The sequence below is a fragment of the Microtus oregoni genome, unplaced genomic scaffold (assembly GCF_018167655.1).
Source record: "Microtus oregoni isolate MIOR12 unplaced genomic scaffold, Mior012 000020F_ref0000438, whole genome shotgun sequence".
In the NCBI taxonomy this organism is placed as follows: Eukaryota; Metazoa; Chordata; class Mammalia; order Rodentia; family Cricetidae; genus Microtus; species Microtus oregoni.
In genome coordinates, this window is record NW_024543079.1 from 18,749,839 (window position 1) to 18,769,630 (window position 19,792).

The window sequence follows — 19,792 nt, forward strand, 5'->3', positions numbered from 1 at the left end:
GTGTGCCTGTGCACATATTCAAAGGTGTGTGGGTCCAGGCAATTGGAGGCTGGAAGTTGACACTGGGTATCTTCTTTCATAGGCGAGGCATGTTTTTTCTTACTTATCCTTATGCCATTTTGGCTAGTCTGGCTAGCTATTTCACAAAAGGAATCACCTCCTGTCTCCTGGGTGCTGGGATCATGGGTGGGCTCCACACCCACTTGGCTTTTAAGTGGATTTTGGTCCTTACGTTTGCAGTGTTTTTGCCCATTGAAATACCCCCCCCCCCACACACACACACCTCTTTAGCCAACACGCTTCCAGATTCAATGACTTCTTTGAATGCAAAGAATGATCTTTTATCCTAGTCTCACAATTACTGTCAGTATTTTGTCTTTCTGATCATTGAGGTGGGAAGACCCACCTATAATCTAGGCCACACCTTCTGCTGGCAGCTTATATAAGATATGGAAGAAAGAAGCTTTTACTCTTTGCCTGTTTGCTTTCATCTCACTGGTGAGTTTATTCCTTCACTGCCATTAGAGGCTCCTTCTTTGGGATTCTGATGTACACCGAAGACCAAATGAGAAATTCAGCCTTATGGACGGAAAAACTACTAGATTCTTAGACCTTCATTTATAGGCAGTCATTGTTGGATTAGCTGGAGCACAACCTGTAACAAAGTCTCTCTCTCTCTCTCTGTATGTGTGTGTGTGTATTTCTCTCTCGATATATGTATATGTATACACACACACACACTCACATACACAATTTGTTACTCTAGAAAACCCTGATAATGCACTAGGGACGGCATCAGCTACAGTGGGTTGGGCCCTCCTATGTCAAACAGTAGTCAACACATTGCACCACACACATGCCCACAGGCCAACGAGGTCAACCTGACCTAAGCAGTTCTTCAATTAGAGTTCTCTTCCAAGTGACTCTAGTCTGTGTCAAGCTGACAACGGGAACTAAGCAGCACAATCTGTCCTAGATCTTTTTGAGTGTTGAGACAAGAAGACTTTAGTCACATTGGGGAAACAATATAAGCACATTTTCATTTAGAACGAGAATTCTTTTGGTATTTGTTCGAAACTGAGTATGAAAGAGGATCTGTCAGTTACGGGCTTTCCTTTTTCATTGTTATTCGAACTCCATTTGTTTCAATTTCCATGCTAAAAAGCACGCGGCTCAGAAAGGGCAGATTTCGTGACAGTAATGATCATCTTGCAGGGACAGGAGGCTCTGTTCTCTGGTGATGATTCTGTTTATTGGCTCCATAGCTATAACAGACCTTCAGCTACTCAGGAGACTGATAATGGCCCAGTAGTCACCACGAAGGCTGCTGACCAGCACACTGCGCATTCCAGTTACAGCCTTTGCTGCCTCCAGCAAATTTGGTTGTTGCCTGTGCCTTTGCTTAGTGCCGAGTTGTGGGTACATTTCAGGGGAATATGAGTAATGACCCTGAATTTCTATGACAAGAGAATATACTATAGGACAAGTCTGTCCTTCCCATCAAATGGCTTTGTTACCACCTCAGCACTTCTACTGACATGTATAAGATAAAAATAGAGAAGATGGTGACACAGAGTGTGAAGGGGCGAAGGGGTGCAGTAAAGCAATTGCCAACATGACCACTCCATTATTTGGAAAGGATTTTATTGCGAATGAGAGAGAGAAAAATATCCAGAGGCATCTGTAAGAGACCAGAGAGAAAAGACAGCAGACTGGACATGGCCAGGGCTAGGGAAGTGGGAGAGCAGGACTCAATAGTAGAGATAGAAACAGAGCATAGTGAGAGAGCAAGGGAACAGCATAGGTGGAGAGACAGAGAGAGAGAGAGAGAGAGAGAGAGAGAGAGAGAATAGAAAAGGAGGGTTAGTAGCCTAGCAGGGTTGGATATAAAGAGGGTGAGTAGCTGGGGGAAGGGAAGCCAGGGAGCTGAAAGAAGTTTAGGGCAGAGGAGATAAGAAGGGCTAGGATGCTATCACGGGCTTTGAAATGTATAAAAGGGAGCATGGAGACCAGCATGGGCTTTAATATCCTGATAGGCTGATAGGCACCTCGGGTGAATGTCAATTGGAGAACCATGTGTCCCTTCTGATAGATGTAAGGAAAATTACTCCTTTGGTGTGAGTGTAGGGGACGTACACAAAACTTATTTCACAAGTTACTGAGAAATGACAAATGCTGGTTTTTTTTTTTAATCTAACTACTAGAAATCCTTCTATAGTCCAGATTGGGCTCATTTCTGGATATGTGGATTTCTTGAGACATAATAGATACAAGATTGTTGGTTATTGTTATTTGAAAAGCATGCCTGTTATACATTTCAATGAATTTTTATACCCCAAATTAAAATAATCAATGTCATTCTACTATATAATACTATATGTCACATATATGACTATATATGATTTATATTATTTAAAACATATAATATAAATAATATATGACTATACATAATTTATAATATATATATATATAAATAACTTCCCTGTAGATAAGGATGGGGATCGTGGCTTAATAGGTAAAGTACTTGCCATGCAAGTATGAGATCCTCAGTTTGAATCACCAGAATACACATATAGCTGGACGTGATAATGCATTTATAATCATCCTTTCCTATGGGAGGATATGTGGTTAAGACAGAAGAATTCCCAGAAGTTTGTAGGTTAGCTAGCATGTCATATGTAGCAGAAAATATAGACAAAGCAAACAAAACAAGGAAACAACAAAAACATTTGGAAGATGAACAACACACACGCACACATTCACACACACACAGAGATAAAAATAATTTATATGGAAATTGCATTTGGTATTATGTCTAGATCAGCAAATACATTTTTTGAAGTAAACTTCATTTCTTGGTGAGTCAAAGTTACTTGTACAGTGCTTTTTCATAGAACAAGGTGGAAGGGCAGCTAGAGCCCTAGAAAATCCCATGGGACCACAGTGACATAAAATAGTTACCTTGTTTGTGACCTAACACAGATCCCAAAGAAACAGAAGTGTCTAAATACAATTTTCATGGGTAGATTGTCCCAAGGGAAAAACATGAATAGCTTAATTTTCTAATACCATATGTAGTGATTTGTCATATTATTTAAAGATAATTAATATAATTAAAAATTCTCAGGCTAACCATAAGCCATCTGTTCTAGTTTGATTTCTGTTGCTACAATAAATCACTGACCAAGGGGCTGGAGAGATGACTTAGCAGCTAAGGTCATACCGGTTGTTCTTGGAGAGACCCAAGTTTGATTCCCAGCTCCCACACAGTGACTGGCAAAAGAAGGTCTGTAACTTTAGTTCAAGGAGATGCAGTGCCTTCTTTCTGTCTTCTAGAGGCATTGTGTGTAAGTGGTGCACAGATATACCTGCCGGTAAAACACCCATGCACCTAAAATAAATCTAAAACAAAACAAACAAAAGAATACTAACCAAAACAAACTTGGGGAAGAAAGAGAGATGGATGTATTTATTATACCCTGCGCGTTAGAGTCCACCATCAAGGGAAGAAACCCAGAGGCAGGAACTGAAGCAGAAGTCACAGAAGAATGCTGCTTCCTAGCTGACTCCCTCTGACTTACTTGGCTACCGACCTTTCTTATACAGCCCAGAAATACCGCCTAGGGATGGCACCACCTACAGTGGACTGGGCCCTTCAACTTTAACCAGCAGTCAAGAAAATGACCCCCAGACATGCTCACGGGTGGAGAAAATTCTTCAACTGAAGTTCCTTCTTCTTAGGTATCTCTAGTTAGTTAGCAGGAAAAAACAGCCAGTATACCGTCTGTTCACATCTAAATACCCTCTGTCCTCATCTGTCACATCTGAGGTATACTGAGGTACCCATGTCCAGAAGTTCACATAACATTCCAGCAAGTCTTCACAAGAGTTCTTGGAAGCATGGAAGAAGAAGTCAAATCCTGTCTCTAGAAACTCAAAAAAAAAGTAACAGCCAGATCAGAGCTCTCAAGCTCAACAAAGGCCATCAACACACCAAAGATGTTTATCTGTGGAAAACAATTGAATTAAATAAGAACAGATGGGGTCCTGCCATTCTTGTGGGCTACTCCTTGCCTTCTCTCAGCATGGTCCCTGAAGCATTTCTTTGAGAATGGGGCTGTCTAGAGAAACTATAAGCTTTACTTGTAGGAAGCACAAAATACTAGAAGCAGAAGTTGACACCCATGCCTGGTTAGGAGAGTGGGGAATCTAGGGCTGTAGTCTTGGGCCAAGTGTCAAATTGAATCTAGTCAGAAATTTAATAGAGCATTCCTGGAAATGAGAGACCCATTGACCTTGGGACAAAGCAAGGGATGAAGCAGAGGAAGCAAGGTGAACAGTGGAATCTGGGGAAAACTGAAAGATGCTTGGGTACATCCCCAGCAACACAGGATCTGTGGGTACATTGAAAACATCATCTGCTGGAATTATTTGGACATGGTTTCTAACCAGTAATGATCTAAATCCCAGTGGTAGAGGGGAGAAGTAGAGAGAGAAAAAAACAAAACAAACAAAACCACTACGGGAGTAGTAGAATTGGCCACATACTACAGAAGAAAAAAAAGATTGTACACATTAGTCCAGACAAGTCACTAACAAATCCAGTAATAAAAATAAATAAAAACAGAGAGGATTAAGTAGCCCACATTTCAAGTAAAAAATCTAGAAAGCATGATCCATATCCAGGGCAAAGAAAAGCAGTCTGGAGAGTGGGCACAGCTGTGCAGTTGGTAAGAAAAGAAAGACTCAGTGCAGCTGTTGAAAACATAAGCCTAGAATAAAGGAAGCCATATTTAAGAAGAAAAGAGAACATGATGACAAAGATTCAACATCTTGTTAGTAAAGGGAGAGAAACTGCTATTGACTCACCAGAAAGCAAATTGAAAATGCAATCTGAAATAAATTAAAATAATAAAAATCTTTCTCAAGAAAGACTCAATGGGACAGAGGAATCTACATACTTGAGAGACAAATCTAGTATCCCACTTGGACAGAGAAATAGCAGTGTCAAAGGAGAGTGGATAGCACGCCAGCATATTTACATCAGCTAACAGCATCCTTCACTGTGGAATCCCCCTTCTCTCTCATCCCAGGGCACACAAAGACAAGTTGTTCATTACAACTACCCTTCTTTAAGGTTCACACTTTTCTTTGTAAAGGTTTCTAGTCAGCGCAATGATGTAAACAAAAACAAAGACAAACAAACAACAAACAAACAAATCCTCCAAAATCCTCCTACCCAAATCAGCCTAAGGTCCCCTGACCACATGATCACATAATTAATTCCTCATATCTGAAGCCAGGAAATTCACATTTTGAAAATGCTACCGTTTTCTAAATTTGTTTTGCATCCTTTGAGTCAACTATTCTGTATGTTACTGGCTGGTCTTATGCTTATTATTTGGTTCTCTCAGTTGTCTGTTGAAGACTCTCTGCTGTCCTGAGCATGAATGACTGCACAAATCTTCATTGCAGTTGCAGTCACACAAGCCACAAGTTTCTGAATGGAAACACAAACACAGAAGTCTCAGAGGGTCCAGGCTAGGGGGTTCTCAGAAGCCAAGCAGTGGCCAGTGACAATCCCAGATGTGTCTTTTTGTGATCAGTTTGGGGACACTGCACAATGCTGACACAGAAGTTTACCATAGTATGCCCCTCTTCCAGCACATAAATAAATAAATAAATAATAAAACCATCATGGTCATGAGGCAAGAACCTAGAGTTAGCTGCTCTATCTTAGCTCCAAAGGCTCCAGCAAAGCCAGATGTGTGATGTGGAAGCGCTTCTAGCATGAGCCATCCCTCATCTAGGGTGAAACTTTAGTGTTCCCTATTTCTAGTGCCATGAGCATCATATGTCACAATCTGCAAAGTGTCTGGAATGGAGCCAGTGCTCTGTGGGCTCCCACTTGTCTCCCCCTTTTTGCCACAATGAAGAAAAGGCCCAGACCTCATGGGCAGGTGTAGACAATGTTCTGTGTAAGTCTGAACAGATGCACATTGAAACAAGCAAGCCAGCAGTGATGTGTCTTTTGCTACAGGTCATCACTGCTGACAGCAGGAGGTCAGGGAAGTCCTCTTGCAGTGGCCTCTAAGCACTTCAGCTCACTCCATGCCTTTAACTCCCATTGTACGTTTTGTAGAATTGCTTTGTTATGCGCCCCTGTAATCTCCCTGCTTGAGCTTATTTGTGTGAAATGAGAAGTGGCTTCATGTTGTCTATGCTCCTGGAAGCTTCAGGTTTGAGGTGAGGGCTGGCAATCAGATAAAGCAATGATCACACACCAATACCAAATTCCTAGTATGTGACTATTGCTTCATTTGATTCCCAGCCCTCACCTAAACCTAAGCTTCCTTCCTGCCAGGAAGGATGTCCTGAGGGGTTGGACACCAGGTAATTATTTCTACCCTGACTGCCCTGAAGAAACCAGCAAGATGCCTGTGTAATGAGTGAGCTACCCTGAAAAACCCTGGGAGGTCCTTCAGCTTTCTCTCATACCATACCAAACCGCATCACTTGATTCACTTGGTAACTCGAAGCAGGAAAGATGGCGAACACCTGATGAAACAGTAAAACCTTCCAGGAGTCTTCTTTTTTTTTTTTTTTTTAATATTTATTTATTTATTTATTATATATACACAATATTCTGTCTGTGTGCATGTCTGCAGGCCAGAAGAGAGGGCATCAGACCTCTTTACAGATGGTTGTGAGCCACCATGTGGTTGCCGGGAATTGAACTCAGTACCTTTGGAAGAGCAGGCAATGCTCTTAACCACTGAGCCATCTCTCCAGCCCCAGGAGTCTTCTTGAAACGGACTGTGGAAGCCATGCATGACACTTCCACAAACACAAAGGCCAATGGAGACTCCTTACGTAGTCTCAGAATTGTGGCTGGATGGGAAAGGCTCTCTTGGATGTAGGATTGCCCTCTCCAAAAGGAAAGCTGGCGAGCATCTTGCTACTTCCTTCTCCTGGTGGAAAGCATTCCAACCTGTCACTCCATCACTGTAGCCCAAAGGTAGCCAGCATTCACAAGCACAGCTGCTAAGCCATTCAACTAACAGTTAAGCAATGAGTGAGGCCAGGGGACCAACAGCCAGCTAAGCTCAGCCAGTGTTGGCCTCAAGAGAAATGCTTTTTTTAAGTCACCAAGCCTCGAAGTGATTTGTTTGTTACACAGCACATGCTAACTAGCATGTGTCTGTCAATTACTTCATAGAATGAAGACACAAACAAAACCCACAGAACAGTTAATCAGTTAATCAATTTTTTCTTTTTTTTCTTACTTCTCCCCCCGCCCCCACACAAAAAAAAAAGCACCAACAATAGATAGCTGTTATTCCCTAAGAATATTTTTGAGAGCATTTCTTTGTTCTTCTAAGTTTCTTGAAAGACCCAGTAGTCACTCTGGGTATCTCCTTAAAATCCACCACTGGGGTTAGGTCTTAGATTTGAGGAGGCGAGAGTGGCTATGCTAGGTCCTGATTGGTCCTCAGAGTCTGTGAGGGATGGGACTGTCTTAGTCTGAGTGAGCTCCCAGAGATTAACCAGAAAGTCTATCTAAATGCCCGAGTGGACATTTATTCTGAACACTGTGCTGTTCCATTAATATTATTTAAAGGCCTTTCATCTGACCAAAGTAGAAATACCAATGTACTGTGCCAAATAGTGAAAGGCCACTCTAAAATACAAACGCTGAGTAACACCATAACTCAATATTCCAGTTACCCGATTCTTAAAGAATTTTTTTTCTCTTGGTTACCAGTGCCTTTGCATGGGCAGAGGAAGGCATTTGGGTGGTACAGCTCATTTCCTCAGGCCCTTGTGCTACCCATCAAAGTCCTGTACTTATCAGGGTAGGCAACTCTGTCCCCCTTACCACCACCTCCTAATTTTTAAATCAAGAGATCACTTCTGGATGTCAGACCTCCACAGGGTTCCATAAACAAAACAAAACAAAAACCAATAAACTGAGGTCACTGTGTGAAAAAAAAAAAAAACTTGCACTAAACGGAGCCCAGCTGGTAATGGATTGCCAAAAATGTTGATCCAGACATAACTCTAATCAATACCAACCACATTTGAATATTGGTCGTTTAGTTGCAAGCTCAGTCAGATACCCACAGAAGTGTTAAAAAGGAAGAAAATTCTTAGGCCTTTCTGAAGTCTCGGAAGAGATGTTGGCTGAGGCCTAAGAAGATACACAAGCACCTCTTCAGCTCCCAATGGTCTTGACAGAGTCGATTATTCAGGGAATGTATATGAGTGTGTCAAGAGGGAAAAGGAAATAATACACACATAAGAGGAAAAAGGATAATGGAGACATTCATAAATTTCTTTTTTTTTTTTTTTTTTGGTTTTTCGAGACAGGGTTTCTCTGTGGCTTTGGAGCCTGTCCTGGAACTAGCTCTTGTAGACCAGGCTGGTCTCGAACTCACAGAGATCCGCCTGCTTTCAATCTAGCCAGTATCCCACGCTGCAATTACAAGGACATAGTGTACCTTGGAGCTGACTTTCCAACCCCCTTCCAGAGCTGCACATGCTTTGTGGGCCCCTCTCTTTACCACCAATCACTTCTCATTGCTAATGCTGTCCTGATTTCCTCTCCATTCTGTATGATAACAGGGCTCTGTGCCTCCAGTTTGCTATGTCTCCTTCTTCTGTTCCCCTACATCTCTCTCTCTCATCCTCTGTCTACTCTGTAGCTAGAGCAGCTTCCCAAAATGCATGCTGTCTGTCTGAGTTAGGATTAATATTGCTGTACTGAAACATCATGGCCAAAAGAACTTGGGGAGGAAAAGGTTTGTTTTACTTAGTTCCACGTAACTGCTCAATATCAAAAGTAGTGAATGGAGCTGCAGCACTAAGGAGAATTGACCCCGTCCCTCCCTAAGTGCAGCCCTCGGGAGAGGAGCTCCTGCATCTCACCTGGGCAGCACTGCAGAGTTGTCCCTGATGGCGTGGGTGCAGATGAGCTGGCCCTCAAGGCAGGAGAGTAGGAAAGCTAGACCCATTGTTTGTCATGTGGTGGTGTGGGCAAGGGAGAGATACTCACCTTGCCCCTTGTCCCTCACCGCCAGTGGCAGGTGGGAAAAGCTGGTTCTGGGATCACAAGAATAGGAGAGCTGACCTTCACTGGCTGCAGGACTCATAAGAGCAGGTTCTGCACCCTGCCCTGGCAGCACAGAAGGGTTGACCCTGTTGATGGGGGAGGGGGCGCAGGTGATGCACCCCTGCAAAAGTGTGTGGGATACCTGACCCCAGTTCTCATCTGCCATATGGTAGTGGGTGAGGGAGTGAAGAGTTCCCCCCAAGCCTGCAGTGAGTGGGAGAGCTGGCCCTGGAGTCATGAGAGAGTAGGAGAATTTGCACCTCACCAGGGCAGCACAGCAGAGCTGACCCTCTCGGTGGGAGTGCAGATGAGCCTGCCCAGAGGGTATGAGAGTGGGAGAGCTGATCCTACACTCTTTGTCACCCATGTGGTGACATGAGTGAGGGATAGACGCCCCCCATTCCTTGCCACCTGTGACAGAGAGAGTTGGTCAAAGGGTCACTAGAGCTGGAGATCTGGTCCCGCCCCTCACCGACTACAGCACATGAGAGAGCAGGCCCTGCACCTCACCTGGGGAGCCCACTAGACCCTGCTGGTGGGGGTACAAGCGAACTGGTGTTGTGGACAAAAAACGGGAGAGTGGTACCTACTTCCTCCCTTGTATGTGGTAGCATGGGTGAAGGAAAATATACCCTCCTCCCAGACCTTGCCAACTGCAGCAGGCAGGAGAGCTGGCTTCTGGGACACAAGAACAAAAGAACTGTCTTTGTTCCTTACCAACTGCAGCAGTCTGGAGAACAGGCCTTACAGCTGGCCTGGGCAAGACAGCGGAGCCGGCTCTGGTGGTGTGCGTGCAGGAGAGAGAGCAGGAGAACTGGCCCTGCTCCTTGCTGCCTGCTACAGTGGGTGAGCTAGCTCAGTCAGTGCTGGAGAGCGCACCCTAGGGGTGACTATGAGGGAGGTGACCATAAGGGAAAGCTGGTGGACTGACCAACCCAGCTACCACCCAGGCTTAGAACCAGGACTATGAGTTATCCTGCCCTAACATCCACCTTATCTGTGATAGGCTGGAGTATGTGAAGGGGTCGGATCTGCAGATCCAAAGTTTCAGGGTCTACATGACACAGGACAACAATAGGATATCCAGGAGTGATGGAAGAAGGTCATTGGCTAATAAAGGAACTGCCTTGGCCCATTTTATTGGTTAGAAGATAGGTGGGAGGAGTAAACAGAACAGAACGCTGGGAGGAAGAGGAAGTGAGCTCAGACTCCACAGCTCTCCTCTCGGGAGCAGACGCCTCAGAGAGACGCCATGCCCCGCTCCCAGGCAGACACACGTGATGAAGCTCCAACCTAGAATCTTCCCGGTAAGACCGGTGCTCACAGATTATTAGAGATGGGTTGATCGGTATATCAGAATTAGCCAGTAAGGGCTAAAGCTAAAGGGCCAAGCAGTGTTTAAATGAATACAGTTTGTGTGTTGTTATTTCGGAGCATAAGCTAGCCGGGCAGGCGGCTGGGGTGCCAGGGACGCAGCCCCGCCACTCTTATTACTACACAGGAGGAGTCCCAGTGAGGACCTAGTATCAACAGAGTAGCAGAAGCCAGAAGCCTTAAGCCAAACCAACGTTCCATTGCAAAGAACACTTACAAGTAACGGTGTATGGACTAAGAGGTGTGTGGCTTACTAGGCCACACTACAGCTTTGACACTGATATTTTTGTTTTGGTTGGGGGGGGCAGAAGAACAGAGGGTAGAGGCAAGGGAATGGAGATGAATGAGATCAGGATACGTAATATGAAATCTACAAAGAATCAATAAAAACCTTTTTTTTTTAAGTAGTGAGAGCAAGAACTCAGGCAGGTATAGTGGTGTGGGACAATGGTCTGTATTTTGTCAATTATATTTTAAATAAACGCTGATTGGCCAGTAGCCAGCAGAAAGTATAGGCAGGACAACCAGACAGGAAGTAGAGGCGGGTCAAGGAGAACAGGTAATTTTGGGAAGAAGGAAGTCCTAGTCTGTCGTCCTGATCCAGCCACAGAACAAGCAAGATGTGACTGCCTCGCCAAAAAAGGTACCAAGCCACCTGGCTAACATAGGCAAGAATAATGGGCTAATGTAAGTTATAAGAGTTAATAAGAAGCCTCAGTTAATGGGCCAATCCATTTATGATTAATGTAGACCTCTGTGTGATTTCTTTGGGACTTAACGACTGCGGGAACCGGGCAGACAGAAAACCCTCAGTCAACAATATAGAACATGAAAGAAGGAGCTGATGCAGAGGCCATAGAGAGGTGTGGCTTACTGGCTTGTTCCTCATGGTTTACTTAGCCTGCTTTCTTATAGAATCCAGGAACACAAACCCAAGGCTAGCACTACTCACAATGGGCTGGGCCCTCCCCCACAGATCACTAATTAAGAAATTGCCTTACAGGTTTGCCTATAGCCTGATCTTATGGAGGCATTTTCTTAATTGAGGTTCTCTCCTCTCAGATGATTTTAGCTTGTGTCAAGTTGACACAGAACCGTCCAGCACATTTGCCGCGGCCTTCCTGTCTGAAATCTTCTTTGATCCTCTGCTATAGCTAAAGGCAGAAATCAAAGCCTGCAGCCTACAGGCCTCAGTTCCTCTATGTAGCATTCCACTTCCTCTGTGCTGTTTTGCGGATTAGATACTAGAAGGTTCCATACTTTTTAAATTGGAATCTAGCAGGTTGGCCCACAAAATGTTGCACAGCAGAGTAGCCAAGGGACATGAAAGGTAGGGATGGGCTTGGACTCCCCCGCCCTGCTCCCTGTCCCTGAAAGCTCCGGCTTGTCAACCTGCCCTTCTGTTCTATGGCTTAGTGTGTAACTTTCCTGAATCCAGTCTCCATCAGATGGTTAAGGTTCTGGGTGGTAGGACCCTGCTTTCTGAGCTCTATATTTACCGTGCCCCAAAGTCCTCAGTATTTCTATTCAGTTTGATTCAGGGCCAGCTGTTTCTGTGCTTACCGTATCTCCTAGGGCTGAGATTCTCTCACAATAACCCCTCAAGCCTCTACATATCTGTTCCCCAGATACAGGATAGGGGTTCTACTTCTTCTGTAATGATCTCCGACAGCTTCACATTCAAACCACAATGTCAGTTCCACATCTTCTCTGGGGACTGTTTTCAGAGCTGACAAGATAGTCCTTCGTCAGAATTTCTGTGTCAGATTCACACGTACCTGTGGTGCTTGCTTCCCTGATTCATGCAGGACAGGCAGATTTAGACACTTCCCCTTCGCCAAACCCTGAAACTTTGGAAAACAGCAGACACTAGCAACAGGCATTAGCCCAGAAGTAACAGCACCCAACATCTAGCTTCCCTCAGGCTCTGGCTGGCCTCATGCCCTCTCTTCCTATTAGTGTCTGTCATAAGATGGTCTCTGCTTATGGAGGTGGCTATTCATAGGCCTGTTGGCCCTCACGGGCTCCATTCCTGACCACTGTACTCAAGTCCCAGCAGAACACCCTCTGTTCACTACTCTACCTGCATGGTAGCGGCCTCTCAGTGACTCTCACATCACATGGCTGGCAATCGCTGTGTCCTATCTCAGAGACCTGCTTGCACGTCTTTGTGTGTGTAATTCAAATGCCCTCACTTGCCTTAACTACTAAAAAGGTAAGGTGTAGTTCAATGGACCAACGCTTTCCTAGGATTTGAGAGGTCCTAGGTTTAATTACTTTTTCTCCCCTTTTAAATTTCTTTTGTTTCTTCTGGAGAGTTCTGAGCTAGCAATGATCTACTAGAAGAAACTTCAGGTGTCAAACCAAGGGACCCACTATGACAGCAAAACACTTCTCTACTTGTTCCCACACCATGTGTCTCTAACTCATGTGTCCCTCTCTCTCTCTCTTAGGTTATTCAGTGGCAGTATCCTCAACTACCCTGCCATCCAGTGCTGGTGTCTGTTGCCCTGCCTACAGGGCTATTACCAAGGGTCACCTTTGGCCAGAATCACTGCCACAGTGCCCAGTCTTTTTCCATTCCTTCCATCCTTTGCAAATGCTCAGGAATAAAATGATACCAAGAACACCGTCTGTATTTTTCCATGGCAAAACACAATGGCCTTTGCTAAGCGCTCCCAAGTATCCCCCAGACCCCATGACCCCAATCCCAGAAGGACTCCAACAAGCACATCCTCTGACCTCCAGCTCCTGTAACTCCTCTTCCTCCTCCACATCATAGGACAGGGTGTGGATTTTGATGTCATCAGCTGAGAGGTCGATGAATTTCCCATCGGGGTACTCCAGGCTGTCTTTGGTGGGTGACCGGTCCTCAATGAAGGTGGTCTCACAGCAGTCAGTGGCCACGCCATCCCCCCAGGAGCGGAGCACACCATCTGAGTAGAGGATGATGTTGGGACGATAGTGGGACTCCACGGACTGTTGCAGTGTGTTTGGGTCCAGCAGCTGCTGCACCGGCTCACTCCTGCCTCCTTCCAGGCTGCCTGGTGCTGCACTGGCCACCAGCCTGTGGCTCTGGTACTGAGGTGCGGGGTAAACAGACACCAGGCCATCCCTGCTCTCAGCCATGAAGTTTCTGGTGTTAATTAAGCCGTTCCTTTTGCCAGCATCACTGATCTTACTGTGTACCAGAACACTCTTCTGCTCGACGATGCCATCCATGGTAGACTCCCTCCCTGCTGGGCGTCAGGCTAGCAGGCTGTGCTCACTAGTCACACGAGCCCCATAGAACCCATTTCCCTAGAGGAGCAGGAAACAGAGAAAGTAAAAAATTATGCAAAGCTCATCACACAGACCCACATTGCGTCAGAGTTTACTAGGAATCTGCCATGCATAGTAGTTACAGAGTCAGACAAATACAGTCCATCCTGTTCTGTGAATTTTAAAGAGGCTCCATTAATGTGCCATGCAAATGAAGCCAGAAATCGATTACCTGCTTCTCTATGAAGTCTTGGCTTCCAAATGGAGGAAGCTGCAGGAACTGGATCTACTGCAGCCCTACAGAAGCCTCTGCCTGCCAACAGACATCCTGAAGCTCTAAGAAACTCAATCACATTAGCATCCCAATGGTCTACAGAGAAATAGAATTGTGCGTCTGTAGTGGGAATTGACTATAATGAGTACACAACCATTCATTCAAGAAGGAAACATACCAAGGGAAGACAGTTTAAAACCATACCCTGCACAGACAAAGAAAATAATGACAGGAAGCCCATGCCGCTAGACTGTATGTGGGCACAGTTCCACGCTAAGGCATACATCATGCATTCTTGTGTACCTAGTAGGATGAACACCGACTGCACTTACAAATAAACACCAACCCCAAATTGGTCCCTCTTAGATAATTTTATCACCTAAGCTTGCACAACGTACAAAGAAAGAGAAAGAGGAAGGAGGGAGAGGAAGGAAGTACGAAGGAGACCAGAGCTTAAAGTTCTAGGGAATGTAATGAGTGCATTTCCTCAGATTGCGTGTTAATAGCCATTTTCTGTATAATATCATCTCGTGTGGGCTGAGGAGACGGCACTATTAGCAAAGTGCTTGCCGTGCAAGCATGAGGCCCTAGTTTCATCCCAAGAACCCACATAAAAGAAAATGCCAAGTGTGGTGGTCTCTGCCGCAGGGGCAGAGACAGGAGGATCCCTGGAGCTCACTGACCAGCCTGTCTCCCTGAATCAGCAAGCTTCGGGTTCAGTGAGAGGCCCTGTCTCAAAAAACTAAGGTAGAGAAATGACCGAGGAAGACGTGTGATGGCAAGCTCTGGCCTTCACACACATCCAAACACGTATGGAGATATACACACGAACATGGATCCACACACACAAGCTTCATCTCGGGCTCCTCTGGCACTAACATTTTCTATAACATTTAAGTATTTTCTAATTATAGACGTTTTATTATATGCAGTGGTAAATAGAGTCATCTAAAATTGCACTCTGATGAAAGGAGGAGCGGTAGAGAGGACCTTTGTGGCTAATTGAAAATTCTGAGATCAGATTCAAATAGCGAGGTCAAGCTACAGCAAAAAGCACTGAGAGATAATAAGAATTATTAATGTGAAACCATGGACAGTTTAGAGAGGGGTCACAATGCACCATCGCCTCTGCTTATGCAGTTTTGACATGCCTGTCTCTGGAGATGTTATTACTATTTGAGAGCTAAAATCTTGAATTAAACTGCTTAAAGAGAGATTCTGTAGGGGTGACTGTAACACAGCAAGGGTAACATGTTTGAGGACCACCTCTAGGCTTCATGTCTTCCAGGCAACCACAGTGTGCTTCTGGGATGTTTCTGGTCCAGTCTTCCTCCTTCTACAGAGTAGGCTCTGGCCTGTGCTCCTAACTGAGTCCCTTGCACCACTGGTCTGGTGGGTGTACTAGCAAGTCCAGCTAAACCCTGAAGACCCAGCTTCTCAGCCTGAACTCTATCTACACAGAACCTTGTAAATAGTTTTCTAGCAGACACTAATACATTTGTTCAAATTCAACCTTTTAGCCTTTTCCATTGAGTTGTATGCTCTTGGACAGCCAGACGTAACATTTCCACTGGATGGTGAGCACCAAGCACCTCTTCTTGACTTTTACCCTTAACGATTCCTGTTGCATTCTGATAGCCAGTCTGACAGCTGCTGAGGTCAGCATCCTTCTTCTCCCCAGACCAGAAGTTATGATCAATCAATCAGTGGCATGTTTTCCCTTTCTAGCACAAGGTATGGAGCCAGCATCCAGGGATTGTGTGTTGAAATAAACCGTCTTCAGAATTGTGCAGTTTAGAATAAGCCCTAGCATTGTCTCCCTGAGTTGGCTGTGCACTGGAGGGGGCTTCAATAGGAAGGTGTGCTGTGGCAGAAATGGCTTCATTTCTTTCATTGTCCCTGTAGCTTGTTGTTCAAAGTGAAACCTGAGAGTTGGTTAGATCTTAGTAAAAGAGCTGAGGTAGAGCTCAGAGAGACAGAACACAGTGCACATGGGGTCCTGGGCCCATCCCCTGCTCCACACATGCATACAGGACACATGCAGAGCAGAATCCGCAGCAGATACACACCTTTTGAATCACAACCTACATTCTAAATATGATTTCTGCATCTCAGTCTGCACATGAAGGCTTAAGGTTGGGTGAGCTGGCGGTGGGCTTATACTAGTCTATAGTAGTGTTATGTAACAACTTTCTTGATTCTATAGCTGATTACTTACTCTTTTTGCTGCTTTATTTTTAGATTATAATATAATTACAATATTTTCTCCCTCCAAACCCTCCCATATACCTCTCTCCACTCTCCTTCAAATTCATGGCCTCTTTTTTGTTAGTTATTATGGCATGCATAATATAAATATGTTATATCTATATAAATATATTTATAGAAATAATTTTATATGCATTTTATTGCATAAATAATATTTATATAAAATTATATAATATACTATATATAATATGAATATAACCTGCTCTGGCCATACAATGTATCACGTACGGACACTTTCAGGATGACTGTTTGTCACTAGACAACCAATTGGTGTGCTCTTCCCTAAGGAAAACCACCTCTCCTGCTCCTAGAATAAGACATGGAAGTAAGAGTAAGACTAGCTAGAAAGAAAAAGGGGTCCAATAAATGAGGGAGGAAGGGAGAAAAGGAGGGATGGAAGCAAGAGAGAGTCATGGAGCTGAATCTGAACAAAACACATGGTATATAATTATGAAATTATCAAATATGCATTGAACACAGGTATGATTTTTTTAAAGAAGAGAAATATAAAATATGAATTCAGGTCCCATGAATTTACGAAAGATTTATTATTTGTGTATATGTGTATAGGCATCTGAATGAGTATTCAGGTGTTCCCTGAGGCCAGAAGAAGAAGCCAGATCTCCTCGTGCTGGAGTTGCAGGAAGATACAAGCTGGCTGACTCAGGTGTTGAGCGCTGAACCTGGATCTTCTGTAAGAACAGTAAAAACCTCTGAGGCATCTCTCTAGCCCCAAGATGAAGTCTACTAATAGATATTATTAATAGCTAAATGCCTGGGACTGCTTTTAAAATGTTCTATGTAGAAGGAGTGAGTACTGACATAACGCTGATGATGAATTGAGAATTCATGAAATTGGTCGATGAAATATGTGGTCTGCTATATAATTCTCTCTAGTTCCATGCATAACTGCAATTTTCTCTAATAAAGGAGATCATTTGCTGCTCAGTGAAGCTGTGTGTGTAAGGGACACTGCAGACAGAGGGAGAAGCATCAAGCCAAGGCCGAGAGTAGGGGAAGTGCTGGTGGTGGTGGTAGGCGAGCAGAGAGAGAGGGAACCAAGAGACATGGAGAAAGAAGGGTGGGGTCTTCTAGGAGGCTTTGCCTTGTCTGTTGTTCAGTGCTGGGTGTCTAAGCCTGGATCTGGTACATCCTAGAGAATGTGTCACTAAACTGCATCTATATCCCCACCTGGAGGGTCTTGAGTCCCTGTGTAAGGAGACAACCAATGAATTGCAAAGGTTGTTGAGTGGAACGTGCTCATCACAAAGGCCATTTAAGTCTTCGAGTCTGTGAGCAGTGTGGGGAATGAGTGCCAGGAAAGTATACAAACCCAGATCTGGTACTCCACGGTAATCCCGACTCTACTGCTCAGCTGACTTCAGGGTAGCGAATAGAATATGCAGAAGCACAGAATATCCTACAAGACCCTTTGAGGTTGCATGACCTGAGAGCCATGGCAATGCTGCTGTGCGCTGTGTGTCCCACCTTTGTGAAAAAAGTCACAACGAGGCAAGCCGAAGAGTCTCCTCCAGTGTGGTTAATGTCAAGAAGAGCAGCTGCTCATTGCCCTTACTCCCTAGGGGACAAAACTACCTGTCGGTAAGACTCAGATTAGCTTCTCCAGTCCTCTGTCATGGGCAGGCTTCTGGTGTGGAAGGCAGGCACGGGGCACATTCAGAGTCACGAGCTCCATTCACAAAAGACGAACTCAAAGTATAGCTGATCCAACTTCAGTTTTTACTAAGGTTAATAAGGCAACTGTTAACCTGAGACTACTTCTGAAGAACCATTGAAAACCTGTTATGAATTTCCTCCCCTAGAAAACCACCAAAATAGAAGGTATCAAAGGGCAACAGAACACGCCTGAGTGGGAAGAGGCAGAATTCTCACCACCTGTCCACTCCCCCCTTTGCCTGTTTTCTTTGTGGCTGATTTGGTGATTGATTCTTGATTTGGTATTGTTCTTAGTCTAGACTTAGCTCTCCATGTAGAGCTTATTCTGTCTCCAATTTCAAAAAGCCATTCCCCATGCTTCATCTCCTGGATGCCATTCAGGGACCAGGTTCTATTCTTGGTACTGGTAATGCCACTGAGACTCAGCTCATTCTGCCCTGCTGGTCAAATGTTTAATTTACAAATCAGAAATATGGTCCTGGGATGGTCATGTTACTGTACAGTATGGGGAAGATCTCTCTCTCTCTCTCTCTCTCTCTCTCTCTCTCTCTGTCTCCTGTCCCTCCTTTCCTCTTCCTTCCCTCCCTCCATTTTCTGTCACTTTCTCCTTTCACCTCCTTTCATCTCCCCCCACCCTCGTGTGTGTGTGTGTGTGTGTGTTGGGAAAGTTACTTTTAATTCATCAAAACATAATTAACAGAAGAGATAGTTTATAAAATATTTCTAAGTTTATTCATGATGGCACATTTGAAAGGCACATGCACAATGGTATTTGGGGTCATGGGCAATCAAGCTAACCATCTTTATCCTGAGGGCAATTGGTGTAAGGTTCTGCTGGCATAGTGTCTTCTGAGAGACTCTCTTGAATGCTGATCACATTTCAAGGCCCCAAATTAAACTTTATCTCCCTCCAGCTCAGTCTCATGGACTAAGATTCAGAATGCCCACTGCTCACTCTCTCTGGAGCAGGTATCTGTTTTAAACTTATCTTTTGAATGTGAAAGATTCTCTTGGGGGATCTATCACCCTGTCTTTATCTGCCATCCAGTAATTCCCATTTGAACCATTTCAGACATCACTTGCTCTCAAGGGTCTCACAGTGTTCTGCTCAAGCTCTCACAATGTGCCTACCATGTTCCTAGACCCAGCTCCCTAGCGGACCCACTCTGTCAGCCACCTTTCCACTTCCACCGAGCAGCTCTACATCCTTCGCCTTGCTCCATAAGTGCCTGAAGAGTAATAAACAGTCTTCGGTTAATAACAGCCAACAATGGGTCTTACAGGAAGTGCGCCAAGAACTTTATTGATGAAAACAGAACATTACTCTTATTCAGTGGAGAAAAACCTCTTGTTCAATAAGTGGCCCACAGAGCTATGCAATAGATCACCTATCTCAGACCAGACTGTGAAATCCGGTAGCCTCTCTTGATTCATAAATAAAACGTTCATCTACAAAGAAGCTATTTAACCAGAGGTTCTGCATTTCTTAGCAGGAAGTGTATCACTAAACGATCTCCTAGAACTAGCAATTTCCTAGAACTTGCCTCTGGCAACAAAAGCTGCCATTTGATTTCCTTCAACAAGGTGTCGGCACAGATGACTACAGAGAACATCACTACGGACTTTATTAGGAAAGGAGCTGCTTCTATTCATCTTAGTGTGGTTTGTGTTGCTATAGTAAGACACTTGACGTTGGATAGCTTGCAAAAAGAGGTTTGTGTGGCTCATGATTCTGGTGTCTGAAGGGTCCAAATATCAAGGTGAAAGCAAAAAGGCCAGGAAGGGGCAAGCACACAGGGTGACCTGACTTTACAGTATGCTTTTGA

At 44.5% G+C, this 19,792-nt stretch overlaps 1 protein-coding gene across 3 annotated transcripts in view; it reads right to left on the minus strand.

The window, feature by feature from the left end:
- The window catches only part of Syndig1 (synapse differentiation inducing 1), a 150,544-nt gene that overhangs the window by 72,094 nt on the left and 58,658 nt on the right, over window positions 1-19,792 (minus strand). For 2 of the 3 annotated variants that reach the window (XM_041670111.1, XM_041670112.1), the window contains exons 2-3: window positions 13,229-13,786; window positions 12,265-12,336 (exon numbers count right to left, since the gene is read on the minus strand). In XM_041670111.1, coding sequence (XP_041526045.1) covers window positions 12,265-12,336; window positions 13,229-13,708 — 552 coding nt within the window. In that variant the 5' untranslated portion in view covers window positions 13,709-13,786. The remainder of the gene's footprint in view (window positions 1-12,264; window positions 12,337-13,228; window positions 13,787-19,792) is intronic. The other variant, XM_041670113.1, reaches the window with a different exon arrangement.